Source organism: Saccopteryx leptura, chromosome 4 (assembly GCF_036850995.1).
Source record: "Saccopteryx leptura isolate mSacLep1 chromosome 4, mSacLep1_pri_phased_curated, whole genome shotgun sequence".
In the NCBI taxonomy this organism is placed as follows: domain Eukaryota; kingdom Metazoa; phylum Chordata; class Mammalia; order Chiroptera; family Emballonuridae; genus Saccopteryx; species Saccopteryx leptura.
Window position 1 is genome coordinate 205,412,380 of NC_089506.1, and position 20,431 is coordinate 205,432,810.

The 20,431-nt window shown below is 51.3% G+C and overlaps 1 protein-coding gene across 7 annotated transcripts in view; it reads right to left on the reverse strand.

Moving 5' to 3' along the window:
• Window positions 1-20,431, reverse strand: part of CIITA (class II major histocompatibility complex transactivator) — a 53,303-nt gene that overhangs the window by 5,636 nt on the left and 27,236 nt on the right. For 5 of the 7 annotated variants that reach the window (XM_066382615.1, XM_066382619.1, XM_066382621.1 and 2 more), the window contains exons 4-16: window positions 18,986-19,048; window positions 18,725-18,805; window positions 16,594-16,638; window positions 14,961-15,113; window positions 14,195-14,338; window positions 13,345-13,509; window positions 12,352-12,420; window positions 8,857-10,507; window positions 7,835-7,993; window positions 7,107-7,178; window positions 3,619-3,699; window positions 2,955-3,047; window positions 516-602 (exon numbers count right to left, since the gene is read on the reverse strand). In XM_066382615.1, the coding sequence (XP_066238712.1) occupies window positions 516-602; window positions 2,955-3,047; window positions 3,619-3,699; window positions 7,107-7,178; window positions 7,835-7,993; window positions 8,857-10,507; window positions 12,352-12,420; window positions 13,345-13,509; window positions 14,195-14,338; window positions 14,961-15,113; window positions 16,594-16,638; window positions 18,725-18,805; window positions 18,986-19,048 (2,863 nt within the window). The remainder of the gene's footprint in view (window positions 1-515; window positions 603-2,954; window positions 3,048-3,618; window positions 3,700-7,106; window positions 7,179-7,834; window positions 7,994-8,856; window positions 10,508-12,351; window positions 12,421-13,344; window positions 13,510-14,194; window positions 14,339-14,960; window positions 15,114-16,593; window positions 16,639-18,724; window positions 18,806-18,985; window positions 19,049-20,431) is intronic. The other 2 variants (XM_066382616.1, XM_066382618.1) reach the window with 2 other exon arrangements.

A 20,431-nucleotide genomic window follows, 5' to 3' on the forward strand; every position in this document is an offset into this window, starting at 1 on the left:
CCAGGGGTGATGCTCTGCCCCTCGGGGCGTTGCTCTGCTGAGACCAGAGCCACTCTAGCGCCTGGGGCAGAGGCCAAGGAGCCATCCCCAGCGCCCGGGCCATCTTTGCTCCAATGGAGCCTTGGCTGCGGGAGGGGAAGAGAGAGACAGAGAGGAAGGGGGAGGGTGGAGAAGCAGATGGGCGCTTCTCCTATGTGCCCTGGCCGGGAATCGAACCCGGGTCCCCCGCACGCCAGGCCGACGCTCTACCGCTGAGCCAACCGGCCAGGGCTGGTACTCCTTTTCAAGATGAAAAAACAGAGGCACTGTCCAGCTCCGAGGCAGGGGTTTGTATTATATCGGATTTCAGGTCGATGCCCCCTCTCCCAAGTTGCATAGCACTGACACAGCAGAACAGCTGGTAGCAACGGCCTCCAGGGTCCCAGTGTGGGACTTTGCAGCTGGTACAAAGGTGGTACTCTGCCCTCCCCCGGCCTGCCAGCTCAGCATCCAATCCATGCCAGGGCCCCACTCACCTCAGACTGCGGAGGGATGCAGCCAGGGCGGGCAGGGCCTTGGCCAGCTTGCAGGCGCCCACATCGGTGATGCTGTTCTGTGACAAGCTGCAGGGACACAGGGAGAAGGCTCAGGGCCAAACCTGTACACCCCTTTCCCCATCAGCTGCCACCCAGCCCCCAGCCCCTCCCCGGGGCAGAGCTGAGAAACGAGCTTCCTCACCGCATGGCCCAGCACAGCTAACACCAGACAAGGCCTCAAGGAGAGCTGTGGGCAAGGAGCCCTGAATGGCAGTGTGGGCAGACTGGCACTAACTCTTAGCAAATAAAAGCATACCGTTGGGTCCTATGGCCGAGTGGGACGGTGAGGGTGAGGATGCACGTGAGAGACCACATCTGTTTTATGATTTTATAGCACCCCCTTGGAACAACTTTTCAGCATTATAACTAAATAAATGTTCATGTTATTTGTTTAACGGCTGTGGGCTCCACAAGGCAAGGGCTCAGTTCTGGTTTTTGTTCATTACTTATTCCTGTGCCTAGAGCAATGCCAAGCACATAGTAGGTGCTCAATAAACATTTAAGGGGGGGAGAAAGAGGGAAGAAGGGAGAAAAGGGAGGAGGGAGGAAAGAAAGAAAGAAAGGAGAGCCTGGCCAGGCAGTGGCACACTAGATAGAGCCTCGGCCTAGGACGCTGAGGATCCAGGTTCGAAGCCCCAAGGTCGGCGGCTTGAGCATGGGATCATAGACATGATCCTCTGGGTGCTGGCTTGAAGCCCACGGTCAGTGGCTCAGATGGAGCCCCCCCCCCCCCAGTCAAGGCACATATGAGAAAGCAATCAATAAACAACTAAGGTGCTGTAACTATGCATTGACACTTCTCATCTCTCTCCCTTCCTGTCTCTCTGTCCCTATCTGTCCCTCTCTCTCTCTCTCTCTCACTAAAAAAGAGAGAAGGAAGGAAGGAAGGAAGGAAGGAAGGAAGGAAGGAAGGAAGGAAGGAAGGAAGGAAGGAAGGAAGGAAGGAAAAGAAGAAAGGAAAGAAGGAAAGGAAAGAAGGAAAGAAGGAAGGAAAGAAAGAAGGAAGGAAGAACTGATAACAGAAGGGAAATCTAGCCAACTCACAGTGTTTCACTTGAGAAATCTCCATGTCTTATAATCAAGGAAAGGCCTATGTCAGGGGTCGGGAACCCTTTTGGCTGAGAGAGCCATGAACGCCACATATTTTAAAATGTAATTCCATGAGAGCCATACAACGACCCATGTACGTTACACATTATCCAATAAAAATTTGGTGTTGTCCCAGAGGACAGCTGTGATTGGCTCCAGCCACCTGCAACCATGAACATGAGCGGTAGGAAACGAATGGATTGTAATACGTGACAATCCATTTTTTTTTTTACTAAAGATTTTTTTTTTATTAAAGATTTTTAACTTTATTATTTTTTTTATTAAAGATTTGTCTGCGAGCCAGATGCAGCCATCAAAAGAGCCACGTCTGGCTCGTGAGCCATAGGTTCCCAACCCCTGGCCTATGTAAAATCTGGTGAATTCTGTGGTCATCCTGATCATGGCTATGAAGTGGGTGTGGCTAAATTTCAATGATATCATCTAGGTTCAGTTAAAAAAAAATTGTATTGATCTTCTTGCATGATCTTTTTTTTTTTTTTTAAAGGGACAGAGAGAGAGTCAGAGAGAGGGATAGATAGGGACAGACAGGAACGGAGAGAGATGAGAAGCATCATTCATCAGTTTTTCATTGCAACACCTTAGTTGTTCATTGATTGCTTTCTCATATGTGCCTTGACCGCGGGCCTTCAGCAGACAGAGTAACCCCTTGCTTGAGCCAGCGACCTTGGGTCCAAGCTGGTGAGCTTTCTGCTCAAGCCAGATGAGCCCGTGCTCAAGCTGGTGACCTCAGGGTCTCGAACCCGGGTCCTCGGCCTCCCAGTCCGACGCTCTATCCACTGCGCCACCGCCTGGTCAGGCTTCTTGCATGATCTTTATCTTCAACTTCCCAAAACCTATTTTGATAATGTTTTACAGACAAATCCTAATTCATCTCTCCCATTTCACCGCCAGTGTAATTTTCTGTCACTAAACATAGTTCACTTTCATTACTGTATCCTTTTATAATTACGGATTAGTCTGTTTGCTTGTTTGTTGTGTCATCTCACTAGAAGACTCCTGAGGTCTGGGACTTTGTTTTTGCTTTAAGCTGGTGCTCTAGGGACTAGACTGGAGCCTGCACTCATTCAGTGCTCCTTAAGTATTTGTTGATTATAGTAATATATGACCGGATGTGTGGGTGATTGAATAAAGAAATGAATGAGTGAAAGGTAAATGAATGGATGGACAGATGAAGGACAACGTGAATGGATAAGTGAATGAAAGAATAAAAAAGCCAGCAGGCCTCTGGGGGATGGATGTAGGCAGGGAGGGCAGGCCCAGCACACTCACTTGAGCGTCTCCAAGGCCTTCAGCTGAGGGAAGGTGGTGGAGAGCTGCGCGACACCTTCGTCCCCAATCTTGTTCTCGCTCAGCGAGTCCAGGCTGCAGGTGAAATCAGATGGTGAGCCATCAGCCAGCACCCTGGAAGCCACCTGACCTTTCCCCCTCCCTCTGACCCAACAGGGGCCTCTTCCCATCCCCCCCCAGCCCTGGACGCACCATAGCAGATGTCTGTCCCAGAACTTTTGAGAGCAAGTTGTCATCGCCCGGGGGCACCAACTGGCCAGTCAGGGGACAAGGTTCTAGTTCCCAAAGGACCTGAATCCCTATGTTGCTTCCTGGAAGCCCCCACGAGCTGGGTCAACTTCCCGGCAACCTCCGGGACCTCAACTGCTCCGTGGGATCACGCTCTCTGACCCTGTTCCTCTGTGGGGCTGCCGGGAGCAACGCATGAGTGCAAGGGTTTCAAAGGTCACAAAAGGATACGACTTTTTCTTTTCTTTTTTTAAAATTCCCTTCCGCTGTTGCTTCCTTGCTGTGGGGTCATCTGGTCACTCACACCAGCCCCATAAAGGAAGCAGCAGGACAGAGAGTCTCACACACACAAACAGGAGCAGGGTTTGAGGATGTCAAAACCGGAGGTCACAGGGAGGGCTCGGGGCTCCGTACTCACTCCAGATGCTGCAGGGAGGAAAAGGCCTGGAGGATCCCCACCAGCTTGGGGAAAGCCTGGGGGCCCAAGACAGGGCCCAGCCTAGGGAGGAAAGGGCAGAGGTGAAACCCTGACACGGCTTTCCCTCAGTTCAGCCCCAGGGCGGGGACAGACAGGGCACAAAGGGCAGGGCAGGCCCATCTCAGGTCCCCTTCCCTTCTCTGCCTTCCGTCCCCACAAGCCCCACCAGGTACGAACCTAAGTCTGCTCTGGGAAGCTTTCACTAAGTCCCCTCAAATGGCCAGCCGGGGGCTCCCAGCTTTCATCCCAGAGTGGGGTTCTCACTCCCGCTAACATCTACACGGACCCTTCTCCTGCCCTGGCCCTGGGAAAGTGCTTCCCACGCGCTGGCCGGAGGACCGCTTACCAGTCCCAAGAAAGATGGTTTACTGATTGCGACTACTAATATATTTTAATAACAGATAGAACCGCTTCTTGAGCACTTATTATGTGCCTGGAACACAGCACATCCTTCACTCAGAGTAGAGCTCATTTAACCCTCACAGTGACTCTCTAAAGGGTATTTCTTACCCCATTTTACAGATGGGGAAATGGAGGCACAGAGAGGTTAACAAACTCACACAAGGTCACACAGCCTGGATTGTCATTTAGACTAGACTCTGAGGGAATGAGGAAAATAAAGGCAATGGAGGGCTGTTTTGCATTGTTTTTAACATATAGTTGAATAGCCCTGGCTGAATAGCTCAGTTGGTTAGAGCATCATCCCGAAGAACAGAGGTTGCCGGTTCAATCCCTAGTCACGGCACACACAGGAACAGCTCAATGTTCCTGACTCTCTCTCTCTGCCCCTCCCTGTCCTCTCTCGCTGAAATCAATAAATATAAATAAATTAATTAATTAATAAAAAAGTAAAATACGGTTAAATATACTCAATGTAAAGACAGAACTCTCTTTTATTCTGAAATTCCATTATTTGGACTTCTTTTTTTTTTTGCCATTAAAATGTTCATTCCTTGATAAAATGATGGTGTCAACAGAGGTTGTTTTCCCTGTTTGAATGAATATACTTGATAAAAATTAAAAGATGGTAACTGCACATAGTCAAATTCACTTTGAAATATTGTGTCTTTTTTTTTTTTAAGAAAGTGGAATTTTTTTTTAATTTTTATTTATTCATTTTTATTAGAGAGGAGAGAAACGAGAAAGAGAGAGAGAGAGGAAAGAGAGAGAGAGAAGGGGGAGGAGCAGGAAGCATCAACTCCCATATATGCCTTGACCAGGCAAGCCCAGGGTTTTGAACCGGTGACCTCAGTATTCCAGGTCGATGCTCTATCCACTGCGCCACCACAGGTCAGGCTGAAATATTGTGTCTTTAAAACCTCAAAGCCTACCGCTTCTCGGCCTTTTGGCTAAGATCAAGTGTGAAACCTCAAAGCCTGCCTGACCTGTGGTGGCGCAGTGGATAAAGCATCGACCTGGAACACTGAGGTCACCGGTTTGAAACCCTGGACTTGCCTGGTCAAGGCACATATGGGAGTTGATGCTTCCTGCTGTTCCCCCCCTTTCTCTCTCTCTCTCTCTCTCTCTCTCTCATCTGAAATAAATAAATAAAGTCTAAGAAAAAATAACCCAAAGCCTGACCTGTGGTGGCGCAGTGGATAGAGCATCGACCTAAAATGCTGAGGTCGCGGGTTTGAAACCCTGGGCTTGCCTGGTCAAGGCACATATGGGAGTTGATGCTTCCTGTTCTCCCCCTTCTCTCTCCTCTCTAAATAAGACCTGAAAAAAAACAACAACAACAGGACATTCGTTGCCCTTGTGGAACTGACATTCCAGTGAGCAAGAAAGATAATGGAAGAAATTGGTCAACGAGCTGGTCTGGGAGATCAGACGTGACATGCAGGAAAGTACCATGGCCAGTGGGGCAGAATTTGACTTCTATAAAGTGGGGGTCAGATAAGACCTCACTCAGTGAAAATGAGAAAGGAGAGCGTGGGCCATGCAGATATCTGGGGAATGGCATTCGGGGCAGAAGGCACAGCCAGTGCAAAAGCCCAGAGGCTGGACCATGTTTCATAACACTGAACACCAGCAAAGAGAGCCATCTGACTGGAGTGGGGGACGAAGAGGTAACCGAGCGCTGAATCAGAGAAGAGCCCTGTCTACGAGCGGAGCCCCTGCAGGACTTCCAGCAGCCCAGCAGTCTGACCTATATAGGCAGGTGAGCCCCACAGGGTGCCTGGAACAGTGGCTGCCGGTCATACACCCAAAATAGTCTCTTCCTTTCTTCCTTCCTTCCTCAGAACTTTCTTGGGGCCTCCAGCCTCCAGGTGGCCTACCTCCTACTTCCGGGCTGTTCCACCCCACGGCTGCTGTTCCCCAGAGCACAGTTCCGACGTCAAACTAGGGGCTTTTTACACTTAAAACAATTCAAAGCTGGAGACAATTGTTTTCATACATTTCCTCTTTTCAGCAACATTTTTATCTGTGCACAAATTTGGCAACTTGTCTCTGCTTGAAAGAAGAAACGCTTCATTTTCTGGTGTTCAGGGGAAGCAGTGACCAGGAGAAGCAGACAGCTTGTGGGTAACCAGCTGGGAACCTTGGACAAGTTACTTACCCTCACTGAGACTCAGTTTCCTCATCTGTAAAATGGGGAGGATAATGACTATCTCCCAGAGTGGCTCTTGAAATTAGTGAGATTATATATAAAATGCACAGAGTACACTGAGCAAGAGACAGGCCTGCCCTGGCTTTTGTGACTCTGGACAAACAATTTATACTCCCTCAGTGGTCGGCAAACTCATTAGTCAACAGAGCCAAATATCAACAGTACAAAGATTGAAATTTCTTTTGAGAGCCGAATTTTTTAACCTTAAACTATATAGGTAGGTACATTCCTTATCAAGGAAGCGCCCACACATGGTATTTTGTAGAAGAGCCACACTCAAGGGGCCAAAGAGCTGCATGGGGCTTGCGAGCCACGGTTTGCTGACCACTGCTCTAGGCCTCAGTGTCTGCATCTATACAATGGGGAGATAATAACAATACCTCCACACCATGTGGCCTCCCTACCTGGCTCACTGCCACTCTTTTATAACGTTTTATTGTTTCAATCACCTCCTCCAGGAAGTCCCCTGGTCTTCCCCAAGTCTGCACTCTCCAACCCTTAAGTTTCCTGCCATTTATCCCAGCAGGTGGCAACTGTTTATTTGTTCTAGGCTGCAAGCTCATTGAGGACAGTGGCCTTGTTCATCTGAGTAGGTCTACTGAATGAATGAATTCAAGTAAGCATGTTTACCAGTAAATGGGCCAATTTTCTTCCTAACACAGACCAGCCATGCCCCATCTGTTAGTTTCCAGATAAGTAGGGTGAGAGGGTAAAAATAACTTTGGGGACCCATTTCTATTCTGGTGGCACAAGCCCAGCTAATGCTGGATAAAAAAAAACCATATGGGGGTCAAGACAATCCACCCCCTTGGCTTACGCAAACTCCAGCTTCTTTAGGTCCCGGATGGCGGGGAGTTCCCCAGCTGTGTCTTCTGAGGAACTTCTTGTCCTGGAGAAAATGGGCAGTGTTAGGTGGGGGACAGGCTCTCTGCCCATTGCTGAGCCCCTACTTTTCTGTCCCAGGATGCCTGAGCCAGTTCCCAAAATTCCCCCAAAAGGCTGTCTTTCTCATGGCTACTGTTGCTTGCCATTATAAAGAAAAACCTCAGGACAGGATGTTATTGAGGCATTGCTGTGTGTGGTGGAAGAGCCTCAGGTGATGGCATGAGTGACAGACAGTTGTTCTGTGGTCAAGTTCCCTCTGTTCTCTGAACTTCAGAGCTCTGCTATCTATAAAATAAGGAGGATACTGGTCCTGGCTGCCTTGGAAGCCAGCGATAGGCCATGGGTGTCACTTCTGTTACTAGATGCAGAAGGCAGCTCATTAACTCTTATTAAGGGAGAGAGAATATGTCCCTGGCTTTAGCTGAGAAAGAATTAGGTACTTCGTGGCAGGTTTTGAATGGGACAAAGCGATAAATCTGGGGAGCTCTGCCTGGTTGGTAACTACATTGAGAGATTCTGAATAGCCACTGCCCAGGGTGAGGGCATGGGATATCCCCAAAAAGAGGAGGCATTGGAAGTGCTAATGGCAAGCTTGATCTCAGGTCCTGTATGCCTTCAACTTTCATGGCCTGGACCACCTCCCATCCCCATCCCCCTCACCTCTGGATCTGCACAAGGTTGCCCAGGTCTTCCACATCCTTCATGGACTCGGCTTGGAAAGGCTCAATAGTGAACTTCTCTTCCACTGCCTGGAGTAGCTTGGCTTCCCCACGCTGTTGTAGGGACTCCCACAGCCCCACCGTGTCGCTCAAGGCGGCCCTGTGGAGGGAGGGCCTCAGACCCAGGCACAGTGACTGGGCTAGACCATAATGGAGGGGCAGCTCCATGAAGGGACCTCCTACCTATTTAGATATTTTCCTTCCTCAGCTTAACCCCGACCTCCTCCAGAAAGCCATTAACGACCACTCCAGCCCTTACTGATTTCTTTTTCTCAACTCTCTTGAGTTGTTCTGTTTCCTATTTTGCTTTGGCTACTAGGAAGCTCAGTGCTAAATTCTTGATTGAACTGCAATGGTGTAGGACCTTACCGCTTGTGTAAAGTATGTTTAGGGGGAAGGTGGGAGAGATTCTCTGAAGATTAGGCTGAAGTGATCAAACAGATCACAGATAGATTGAAATGAGCCAAATTAAGGAATTGAGACTTCATCCTGAGGGTAGGGGGATACTTCCCAGGGTTGTGAGTATGACCAGATTCAAGTCCTCGGAAGATTGCTCTGATGGTTAAATATACTGAAGTGGAAGAGGAGAGAAGGTATAGAGGTGGGGAGGTCAAGGGAAGGCTGTGGCTTTAATCCAACCATGACAAAATGGTGGCTGGATCAGGGAGTGGAGAGAAGAAAGCAAATTTAAACTCCAATCAGTCTTACATTCTAGCATTGGCCCCATGCCTGGCATATGGGAGGCCTTCAAAATTATTGGTTGAAAGAATTATTTGCTGTGTGACCTTGGGCAAGCTGCTGTCCCTCTCTGAGCTTCAGCTTCCTCATCTTAAAAAATGAGGGAAACACTTGTACACCCACCTGGCTGCTGTGTATACTGTAAGAAAGTGATTTCAGCATGGTATCGAGACCACAGCAGGTGCCCAGTGCAAACAAACCCCTTTCCCTATGCCCTGCCCCCACCTGAAGTGGGTAACACAGCTGAGTCCCACGAGGCTCCTGAGTCCAGAGGGTTCAATGCCAGTGCTGCGGAGGTCCAAGGAAAAGTCCCGGCCTGCTCTCTCTAAGGTGCTGCCCAGTACATGGGTGTCCGGAGGTGTGAGCCGGGTACCCAGGAAGGAGAGGTGGGCGGGGAGCCCCTGCACCACATGCTGCCAAAGGCCAGCGTCCGATGCCTCGTGGGTGCAGTGCAATAGCTCCAGCAGCCGGCCTGCCTGCAGCAGCCCTGGTTGCAGCCGCTTCAGGTACCTGGTGAGCACCTTCTTCTTCCTATCCACCATAGCGGCTGCCGCCGGCCCTGCCAGGGCTCCCAGTGTGCAGGCGCGAGGCTGGAAGACCAGCCCAGCCAGAAAGCGCGGCACACCCTCCAGCCAGTTGTCATAGGGCCTCTTCTTCCTTGGGGTCAAAGCCAAATACTGTGGCAGCTCCTTGTCCTTGATCTCACTGCTCAGGGCCAGCCACAGGGCTCCCAGGAAGCACTGCAGGAGGAAGCTGGGAAAGGCCAGCTCGGTCTCGGGGGCTCCAGGGGAAGGCTGCACCAAGCCTTTGGCCACAGCCCAAGCCCTCACCTCGTCCGAGGGGAACTGGCCCTCCTGCAGGGCGCTGTGGTGTCTGCGGCCCAGCTCCCAGGCCAGCCTGGCCAGGGCCTCCAGGGCCCCCGGGGGGCTGTCCCGGACCGCTGGGCCTAGCAGGCCGACATAGAGCCCCGTGAGCGTGGAGGGCAGCGCGGCCTCCTCCCCCAGCTCCAGGAGGGCCTCGGAGAGCTGGCACACGGCCCGGCACACAGTGGGACTGTGGCTGTGACTGAGCAGCAGCGGCTGGTCCCGGAGCAGCGCCAGGGCTCGCTCTTGGTGGTGAGTGGCCCCCAGCCGCTCAAAGTAGCGCACCACGTAGGTCTCGGCCTGCTCGGCTGAGAAGCCGGCCATCTCGAACAGGGCGTCCGCCTTGCTCAGGCTGGGAGCCAGGCGGCCCCGGGGCCGCGCCATGAGCAGCAGGGTGCAGCCGCGCAGCAGCTTGCGCTGGAAGAGCCCGGCCAGCAGCCCCCGGAGGGAGAGGGGTTCCGCCAGCAGGGGTCCGCAGGTGCTGTGCAGGAGGCTGTCCTGGGCTTCAAGCTCCTCAAAGCCATCCAGGATGAGCAGAACGCGGTCAGGCCTCCTCAAGATGTGACCAAAAACCTCACTGTCCACCGGCAGTGGCCGCGGGCCCAGGGAGAAGAGCAGATCCTGCAGGCGGTAGGAGTCCCCTGAACGGTCCAAACAGTGACAAGGCAAGTAGAAGACAAAGTCGTACTGTGGCAGCTGGCCGCAGGCCCAGGTCCGGCTCACTGTCCGGGCCCAGTGGCTCTTCCCTTGTCCTGTCTTGCCCAGCACAGCAATCACCCGTGTCTCACGTGGCCGCCGGCGGTCACTAGCTGCAAGCAGCACCTCAGCCAGACCCCCACAGGCTGGCTGCCGCTCTGCCCAGTTAAGGCTGACCAGTTCCCTCTCCTGGCTCTTGCTGCTGCTCCTCTCCAGCCGTGCCCTCATCAGGTCCACCTCCACCAGGATGCCTTCTGGACCTGCAGGCTCAACCTGGTACTTGTCCCGTAGTGAGTGGTGAAACTGCTCCACACTCTCTGCAAGGCCAAGGGATAGGTGGGGTTGACGGAGGATGCTAGTGGCAGGACTGGCCACCATGAGGGCAACCAAGAAGCCAGCCTGGCACCATCACTAGCTTCTTCATTCATTCACCACACCTTCTTCACCAATTACCTTCTTTTATTAGCTGCCTTGTCAGTTGCCGGATACTCATTCATTCCCACACCCATTCATTCCTCATCTTCTCACTTCTTTACCTATCCACTCCTTCATTTACTCACTAACGTCCTTCTTTTGCTTACTCACAATAGAGGGGACATTGGCATGGCGTTAAGAGTTAAGATTGTGGAATCCATGTGTCTGGTTCAAATCTTAGCTCCACCACTTATTAATATAATCTAGTGGGGTTATATACCCTACTATGCCTCATTTTCTTCAACTATAAAATGAGGATAATGGGAGGGCTGTTTGTGATGTTAATGATTTAATATATCTGCCTCACCAGGCAGTGGTGCAGTGGAGAGAGCGTTGGACTGGGACGGCCGAGGACCCAGGTTCGAGACCCCGAGGTCACCAGCTTAAGCATGGGCTTATCTGGTTTGAGCAAAGCTCACCAGCTTGGCTTCAAGGTCACTGACTTGAGCAAGGGGTTATTCGGTCTGCTGAAGGCCCATGGTCAAGGCACATATGAGAAAGCAATCAATGAACAACTAAGGTGTTGCAAGGAAAAACTGATGATTGATGCTTCTCATCTCTCTCCATTCCTGTCTGTCTGTCCCTATCTATCCCTCTCTCTAACTCTCTCTCTGTCTCTATAAAAACAACAACAACAAACCCCAAGGTTGCCTGCTTGAGCGTGGGCTCATCTGGTTTTAAAAAGGCTCACCAGCTTGAGGTAGGGGTCACTCAGTCTGCTATAGCCCCCTGGTCAAGGCACATATGAGAAAGCAATCAATGAACAACTAAAGTGATGCAACGAAGAATTGATGCTTCTCATCTCTCTCCCTTCCTGTCTATCTGTCCCTATCTGTCCCTCTCTCTGTCTCTCTGTCTCTGTCACACACACACACACACAAAAATGATTTTAAATATCTGATGTACTTAGAAGGGTACTTGGAACAGAGTAAGCACTTAGTAACTTGGCCATACTCTATTTGCTTTCTTTCTTTTTTTTTAATTAAGTGAGAGGCGTGGAGGCAGAGAGACAGACTCCTGTATGTGCCCTGACTGGGATCCACCTAGCAAGCCCCCTATGGGGCAATGCTCTGCCCATCTGGGGCCATTGCTCCGTTGCTCAACAACCGAGCTATTTTTAGCACCTGAGGCAGGCCAGGGAGCCATCCTTGGTACCCAAGGCCAACTCGCTTAAACCAATCAAGCCATGGCTGTGGGAGGGGGAGGGGGGGGAGGGGGGGAGACAGGGGGAGGGGGTGGAGAAGCACTTGGTTGTTTTTCCTGTGTGCCCTGACCAGAAATCAAACCTGGGATATCCACATACCAGGCTGATGCTCTACCACTGAGCCAACCAGCCAGGGCCTCTTCACTCTTTCATTCTCACCTTCTATCCCACACTCATCATCAACTTCTTCCATTCCCTCATGCAAGCACTCTCTCTTCCCTCACTCAGTCTCAGCCTCGCAAACATGATGTTAACACCTAGTGTGGGCTTACTGAGGGGTTGATCCTCAGTAAATATCACTTAAATGTAAGTGAGTGTCAGAATAAATGCTGATCTGATGGTAGAACAAATGAATTAGAGAATGAATAAATGAATGTGTCAAGAAATAAGGGGTTGAATAAGTGTAGAGTGAATGAGTGAAAGAAGCCAGATTTGGGCTCCCGCCACCAGCACCCAGGGCAGAGGGACCCTGCTACCACTCACCAGGCCATTTTAGAAGCTTGCTGGAGACTTCATGAGCTTCCGGGCATTGGGTAGGGGACATCTCTTCCTCTGGCGATGGAAAGGGCAGTGTCAGAGTTAGGGTGAGGGGCAACCTCAGGTCAGTCCTCTGAGAATCCAGAGGACAGAGCCAATTGAACTGGGTGGGGGGTGTCACAAGGTGGGGACTTGAGGTTGTATGCTGCTCAAAGATGTCTTTCTTTGGCCAGCTTTACTTAAAAAATTTTTTCACCAATGTTTTAAAAATCACAACATCTATGTAAAAATCAAAATTCTTGATTCTGGCCCTGGCCAGTTGGCTCAGCGGTAGAGCATCGCCCTGGCGTGCGGGGGACCTGGGTTCAATTCCCGGCCAGGGCACATAGGAGAAGTGCCCATTTGCTTCTCCACCCCCCTCTCCTTTCTCTCTGTCTCTCTCTTCACCTCCCGCAGCCAAGGCTCCACTGGAGCAAAGATGGCCTGGGCGCTGGGGATGGCTCCTTGGCCTCTGCCCCAGGCGCTAGAGTGGCTCTGGTCGCAGCAGAGCGACGCCCCGGAGGGGCAGAGCATCGCCCCCTGGTGGGCAGAGCGTCGCCCCTGGTGGGCGTGCTGGGTGGATCCCGGTCGGGCGCATGCGGGATTCTGTCTGACTGTCTCTCCCTGTTTCCAGCTTCAGAAAAAGACAAAAAAAAAAAAAAAAAATTCTTGATTCTGATGACAATTCAGAAGATCGGGTCAAACTGGGCTTTTAGGCTGAGTGACAAGCTGGTGAAGGTTGGTGGCCTTGTTTAGGTGTGACATGGCTTCTCCAGTTGTCCCCTTTCCCAGCCTGCCAGGCCCTCCACTCCCTGAGGACCCTCCCTGTCCTGTTTTACACGAACACAGCCTGCTTGTCCCTGCAGACGTCTGTTTGTGGACCTGACTGTGGGAAGCAATTCCTTCCCCCTGGGCCTGAATCCCGCTTCTAGGAACTCTCCTGGGCCCTGAGGTCCTTACCTGTCTTGTTTGCACGGGAGGTCAGGGCTGGTTCTGGCATGCCGGGAAGGTCAGCGGCGGATGGTGCGAAGGGGCTAGTGGAGCCAGGCCGGTCTGGGGACTTGGGGAGGCTGTGGATAGCTGGGTTGCTGGAAAGAGGTGCTTGGCTGGTCTGGGGCATCTCGCCTACATTAGATGGGAAGGGAGGGTAAGAATAACCAGGTGTCTATCCAGGAATCCGCTTGAGTCACCCAACTTCAAATCAGGCTGTGGGACTTGGGCAGTCTGAGGAGAGGAGAGGAGAGGAGAGCTTCCAAAGAATGGCATTTCAGGGTGGAATTGAGGAAAGAGCTCTGGAGTTATTCTATCTGGTACCCTATCTGTGAAATGAACACAAACAGATCCTAGAGAGCTTAGAGCAAGTGCTACTATGGGATGTTTTCTACTGTATGGTCAGTGCTCATTTTCCTAGAAGCCCAGAACGATCCCCTGCTTCTGGGCACTAGTGCATTATTCAAAAACTGGCATGTGACCCCCAAAGGATGCTCCTCAAATGAGCACAAGTGTGTCTCTAGCCTCATTCTCTTTCCCATACCTGAGAACCCCAGTATGGGTTCCCTGGGCAATTCACAACCAATCAGTGTGGCGGTCAGAAGGGATTGTTTTACCGACCAGAACACAAGGCGATTTAGAGAAAGCTGTGCAAGTACGCACACCAAACTGATCCTAAGAGTATACTAAGAGGGTGAGGGAGAGACTCAGTAACCCTTGTAAGTATCTGATTGTTTGGCTTTTTAATGAGTACGTATTGATTACATACTCATTAGGTAGTCAGCAGGGAGAGGGGGTGGGGGGGCCAGGTCTCACTCACCTTGGTAGATGAGTATATTGGACACCTCTGTCCCAGATCCTGAGACTTGCCAGAGGCCCTGGGGCAGAGCAGGGAGAGTGGGGATGATGTGGATGTGCCCAGCGGGGAGACTCAGGCAACTCAGCAAGGAACTGGCAGTGGGCGCTGCAAGAGGCAAAGGCAGTGAGGCGGGATCTTCTGCAGCATCTATGTTCATAATCCTGCTTTGTGATCACTTGATTAACATCTGACTCCCTTTCTATTTATTCTTAGAGAGAGGAGGGGGGGGAGGGGCAGAAAGCATCAGCTCCCATATGTGCCTCGACCGGGCAAGCCCAGGGTTTTGAACTGGCGACCCCAGCATTCCAGGTCGACGCTTTATTCGCTGCGCCACCACAGGTCAGGCCTGACTCCCTTTTTAAAGGGCTCCAATCCCCCAAAGAGCAGCAGCTGTGCTTGTCTTGCCCGTGGCAGTGTCCCTAGCACCTAACAGAGAGGCTGGCACAGAGAGGTGCTCCATTCACAGCTGACGAATGCACTGGGCTGGCAGGTGAACTCCAATTGCTGGTGATTCTCTGCTGTGCCTTGCAGGGACATGGTTCTTTGCAGAGTGTGTTTTCTGGCACAGCCAGCATTGACAGGGACCCAGAGGATGGGACTGGCTGGGGTGGAAGTGGGTGACACTGGTTGGAGTTGGGATTCCTGTCTCTGGTAGCCCCTGCCTTAGTCTCTCCTTAGGCACCTCTGGAGAGGGGGGATGACCACCTTCTCCAAGCCCCTCACATACCAGGTGTCAGGAAGTTTTCCTCCAGCCGGGTCTGGCCAGATGTTGGCTCCTTGTTGAACAGAGTAGGTGGTGAAGGACAGAGCAGAGCTGAGGAGTCACTCACTGGCCCCACCAGGAAAGTACCAGTCACCATGGGCACAGCTAGGGGCTCGGCTGTGTGGAGAGGGCGGGGTTAGAGGCTGCAGGAGATCTAGGCGGGTTCCTGGGGCGGGAGCACTCGGGAGCAGAGCGGGTCTCTCTCCTGGCAGTTGTAGGAAACTGCTATCCTGTACTCAGCCCGAGGCGAAGCCGGTGTGATCACCAGCTATTCGGGGCCAGGCAGCCTCCCGTCCCCAGCCCTCTCTCCTGTGACTGGGTCCGTAGAGCTTCCTGAGATGGAGACCTAGTGATGGCCCCATCAGGCCACTAAGGTAGGACAGATCTATAAATAGGCTGTTGGCCTAGGCCCCTACCACCTTCTACAGCCAGTCACAGAGCCCCTTGGGGGACCCTAAGAAGCCCCAAGTACTTCACAAAGAAAGGCAGCGTTGTACCCCCATCAGACTGGGGCAGGGTTCTTCTCCTCTGTTAATGGGGAGAGCTCAAAGGGTAGAGACTTGCTTCTCCCACCAGGTGGGGAGCTCCCTGAAGACAAGGACTACTTTGCCATTATCCTGGGGTCTTCATGGGCAGGACCCCTATGTCCCCCATCAGATTGGAACTCTCGAAAGTCATGGACTAGGCTTCCTCCATCAGATTTCACTCCTCAGCCTGTTCCCCACTCAGGGGCTGGCCTGTCCACCTTTGCAATAACAACTGGGTGGGAGGAGGAGGGGAGGAGGGGAAGGAAGGGGAGGAAGCATCTGGTGGGAGACGATAATGAGCTTGGAGGAGGAGGTTCATGGGGGTGGGAGGACACTGGGTGACCAGCAAACCCTCGGTGACTGCACCCTGAAAGGAGAAGGCGGTGGAACGAGGCAGAGTGGGGAGGGGGTGGGAGGGAGGAGGAGCAGGGTCTCAGCTCTGACTCAGTGTGAAGAAGATGGGATGTTGGCCCCGGCCAGTTGGCTCAGTGGATAGAGAGTCTGCCTGGCGTGTGGACATCCTGGGTTGGATCCCCGGTCAGGGCACAAATAAGAAGAAACCATCTGCTTCTCTTCCCCTCCCTGTCCCCCTCTCACAGCCAATGGCTCAAGTGGTTTGAGCGTGGCCCCGGCCACTGAGGATAGCTCAGTTGGTTCGAACATTAGCCTCAGGTGCTAAAAATAGCTTCATTGCAAGTGTGGCCCCAAACGGGCAGAGCATTGGCCCCAGATGGGGGTTGCCAGCTGGATCCTGGTCGGGACACATGCAGGAGTCTCTCTCTCTATCTCCCCTGCTCTCACTTAAAAAATAAACAAACAAAAAGAAGGAGAAGGGATGTTAAGGAAGAGACTTTGTAGGACAAGCTGAGTCTCGACAGCCCTTAAACTAGTCGAGGTATGGAATCATGATCTTGGTTTCAATCCCAGCTCCACCTCTCAGTAGCTGTGTGAACTTGGACAAGTGGCTTCATCTCTCGATCCTCAGCTTGCAAACGCCAGTTTGTATGTGCACCTGCGCCGGCCCTGGCTTTCCTGCCCCGCAGTCTCCCGGGGCCCCCAGCCCTGCTCACCGAGCTTCCTGTGCTTCAGGTCCGCGGGCCGCTCCTCTGGGAAGGCTGCAGAGAAAACGCCGTGGTCAGCCCCAGGGAAGGCGCCCCAAGCCAGGAGGGGCTCCTGGACCCAGAAGGTCTAACAGCTTTGCTTTAAATGGCTGGGAAGTGACCTTTGGGGTTCCTTCCCTTCCCCTGACTATTCCTGCACCCCTCGTCTGTCTCCTTGTGACCAAACACCACCTCGAAGTTCTCAGGGCAGTGAGGTACTGGAAATGGCAGAATCACAGAGGGGACAAACAAAATGAGTAGGAGTTAAAAAAACAAAACAAAACCTGCTTTTGATCCCTTCCTAGCTGCGTGACTTTGCAACACAGTCTCTCTAAGCCTGTGATCTCTCCTCTGTGAAACGAGAGTTGGGGGGTGGGGCATGGAGGTTGGGGGTGGGGTGGGTAGGTGTGATTCCTACCTTGATGGAGCACATTGGAAATCAGTGAGTGAGTATTAAGCACTTAGCACACCAATGGAGAAAAACCCTATGTGTCCCTTAGCAAGGGGAAACAACTGCCAATGGAAAACCATGCAGCCCTGAAAATGAACAAGGACGCTGAAAGGTGTATGGGGAGGTGTACCGGCACTTGCAATTTACTTTGAAATGTTCCGGATATAAAATGGATGAATTGGGTGGATGGGCAGAGGGATGGACAGGTAGATAGAGGTGTATTAAGGCAAATATAACTCAACATTCATCGTAATTGTAGAATGGAAGCGGTAGGTATGTGGGTGCTCGGTACAATTCTTCCACCTTCACCGTATGTCAAAACTTTTCATAATAAAATTTTGGGAAAATGTTTATCAAATGAAAACAAAAAAAGCAAGAAAGAGAGAGAAAGAAAGATAAAAAGAAAGAAAGAAAGAAAAAGAGAGAAAGTTTCTTGTAGGCAGTCCAATTCTCCATCAGTGATACAGAAATGACCTTCCAGCCATATTAAATGAAGAAAGCCAGGTGCAGAATAGAGTAGGTAAAAATGTGGTCATTTGCGTAGAAAATTTTTTTTAAAAGTTGGCTAATAGATAAATAAAATATTTCTAACGAGGCAAAAAGGAAACTGACAACATAGGTTGTCTTCAGGGAGGGAGACTGAGGAAAATAAACTGAGAAAAACTCTTCAAAAATAAATTGGTACAGGGCTTACACATGGTCTGGCACAGAGTACACACTTGATTAACTGTTACGCCCATTTACAGATATTTTCATTCAGTGGGTATTTATTGAGGTCCTACTGCATGCCAGACACTGTGCTAGATGCTGCGGATATAGTGATGAGTAAGAAACACAGGGTCCCTGACCTCACAGTGAGGGAACCAGGCCAAAGGTTTAAATAAAATAAGTTCAGATTATGACAAGAGCTAAGATGCTAGGAGAGACACAGCAAGGTGGAAATAAATGAGGTAATCTGTGCGGAAGGGGTGGTCAAGGAAGGCCTCTAGGAGGGGGTGACTTATTAGCCAAGACCTAAAACATTTAAAGGAGCTGGCCATGGAAAGAAGCCAGTGTGGCTGGAGCATAGTGGCTTATGGGGAGTTTGGAGAGGTGGAAAGGGCCAGACTATGCAGGCCATGTGGTATGTATTTTGTAGCTATTGGAAAGACAGGGAAGTGAAATGATCTGATCTGTATTTAAAAGCTCATATTGGCTGTCAGGTGAGACATATTGAAGGGGCAGGAAGACTGAGTAGGGAGCTCAGAAAGGTGCCGGTACTTGCCACAGTCATAGAGAGCATAAGTAGCGATTAAAACCCAGTTCCTGCTAACTCCAAAACCAGTGCTTAAAGAACGTCCATCAAATACAGGGGTGAGACAACTGAGGATGGGAGGGAAGCCAGAGCCCAAAGGCCCTGTGGAAAGGGCAGTCATACAGCCAGTGACAGAGACCCACCTGGAGAGCAGCCATTTACACCTGAGCCATCTGCTTCCTCCCTGGGTCACCAGGGAGCCCTGGTAAGGGGAGAAAGAGGTGGGACACACCCAAACCCAGGTGGACTAGACAGGACTTAATGAGGGAAGCAACTGGGAGCCACAGCAGGCTTTGGAGCCAAGGCAGGACCAGGATCAAGCAAGGCTGAGTAGGATCAGGGAGGAGCTCACTCACGTCTTTTGTGACTCTTTTGTCCTGCTTTCTCCAGCACCTCTGCGCTCCCACCGATCACTTCTTCTAATCCTATGTGCTCGACTTTGGGGGGAAAAACCAAAGACACCAACGTGCACAGTCAGTGGACGCCCAGGTGAACGTGCATTGTCCCTGTGTTGGGCAGGGATCTGACCACCCATCAGTGGGTGGCCATTGGGTATTACGGGGCTCCCTGAGGAACAAGGGAGGGAATGTGGGCCGAGCCGAGAGCCCCCAACTTACTGAACATGTCTCTGCTCAGGCCCTCGAACTGGGAGTCCTGGAACACGTACTGGTCCAGTTCCGCTGCCCGGACAAGGAGAAGTGCAGTCAGTCAGTGAGTTCTCAACAACGTTCGCTGAATGAATGATCAAAGTAATAAAGGAGCACTGAGCCTTCACGGGCTCTTAACCGAATTGAAGAGACGGGGAGTGTATCCATGGAAACTTATCTATTGTTATAAAGTAGTGCAGGGCAGCGTGGATGAGTTGTCACGGGGGCTTCAGTTTAAATTCCAACTCTGTCCGCACTAGCCCTACAAGCTATGGGACCTTGGGCCAGTTACTTAACCTCATCTCATCACTTGTGTCCTGAGAATAAATAATGCCTACAACCCAGGGATGGATGGTAAGGATGAGAGGCTCTGCACTTAAAGCATCCAACACAGTAGTTGGTACACAGGAGGCACCCAATAAGTGGCCGCGAATTATATAAAGTAGAACATGGCTTGGAACCAATGGGAAGACAATGATCACGGCAGGAGGTCAGAGGAGAGGGTGGGAGGGGGCAGTCAGGAAGCACTTCCCAGAGAAAGGGATCCTCCTAGAGCCAGGCCTTGATAGATGGGGCAGTCTGAGAGGCAGAGGTGAGGGCTTTCTGGATAGTGGGGACAGAGTGAAGGGAGAGTGTTTGAGGTATGTATGGGAAACACCAAGAGACAGGTGTCTGCAGTAGAAGTTTCATGTTGGAGAAAGTGAGGACTTGATTTTACAGGCAGTGGGGGGGGGGGCATAAAAGGCTTCTGAGCTGAGGAATGAAGTGAGGACAGAAATGACGATGGTGATGATGAAGATGGTGATGATGGTGATGATGGTGATGATGACTGTAGTGGTAGGGTGATACCTAATACTTATTGAATGCTTACTCTTTGAAAATTCCTTTTCTAACTACTTTACATAGAGAAATTAATTCCATCCTCACAGCCATCTCATGGAGCAGATGTGATTATTATTTCCATTTTTCACACCTATGGAAGCCAACAGAATATTTCAGGATATCTCAAGTGACTGCATACCCAGGCCAGGGCGTGGCCTTCTGGGAGCACAGAGGACACCCACAGACTTGAGGCGCACCCTCAAGTGACGCTGCCTCCTCCACGTCCTGTGCAGATGCTCCTAAGGGAAAAGTCCCCAAAGCCTCTCCTGCTGCCCTCAGTTGTGGGTAATGGGCGTGCTCTCAGCCCCAGACACTTCTGCTTCCTACATGTGAACTCCCAGGAAGGAGAGGAAGCAGGCAAGTTCTCGGTTCTGTGACTTTGAGACACCTCTCCATTTTCTGCCCTGGTGTGATGCTGGATTAACTGTGTGCCCCAAGGAAAGGCTGGCCGTATTTATGCTGAGTCTGAGTGATAATGCTTCTTGCGTTGCCAGAAAAAAAGCAACTAAGAATGGGCGTGCAGGTTGTTCACTG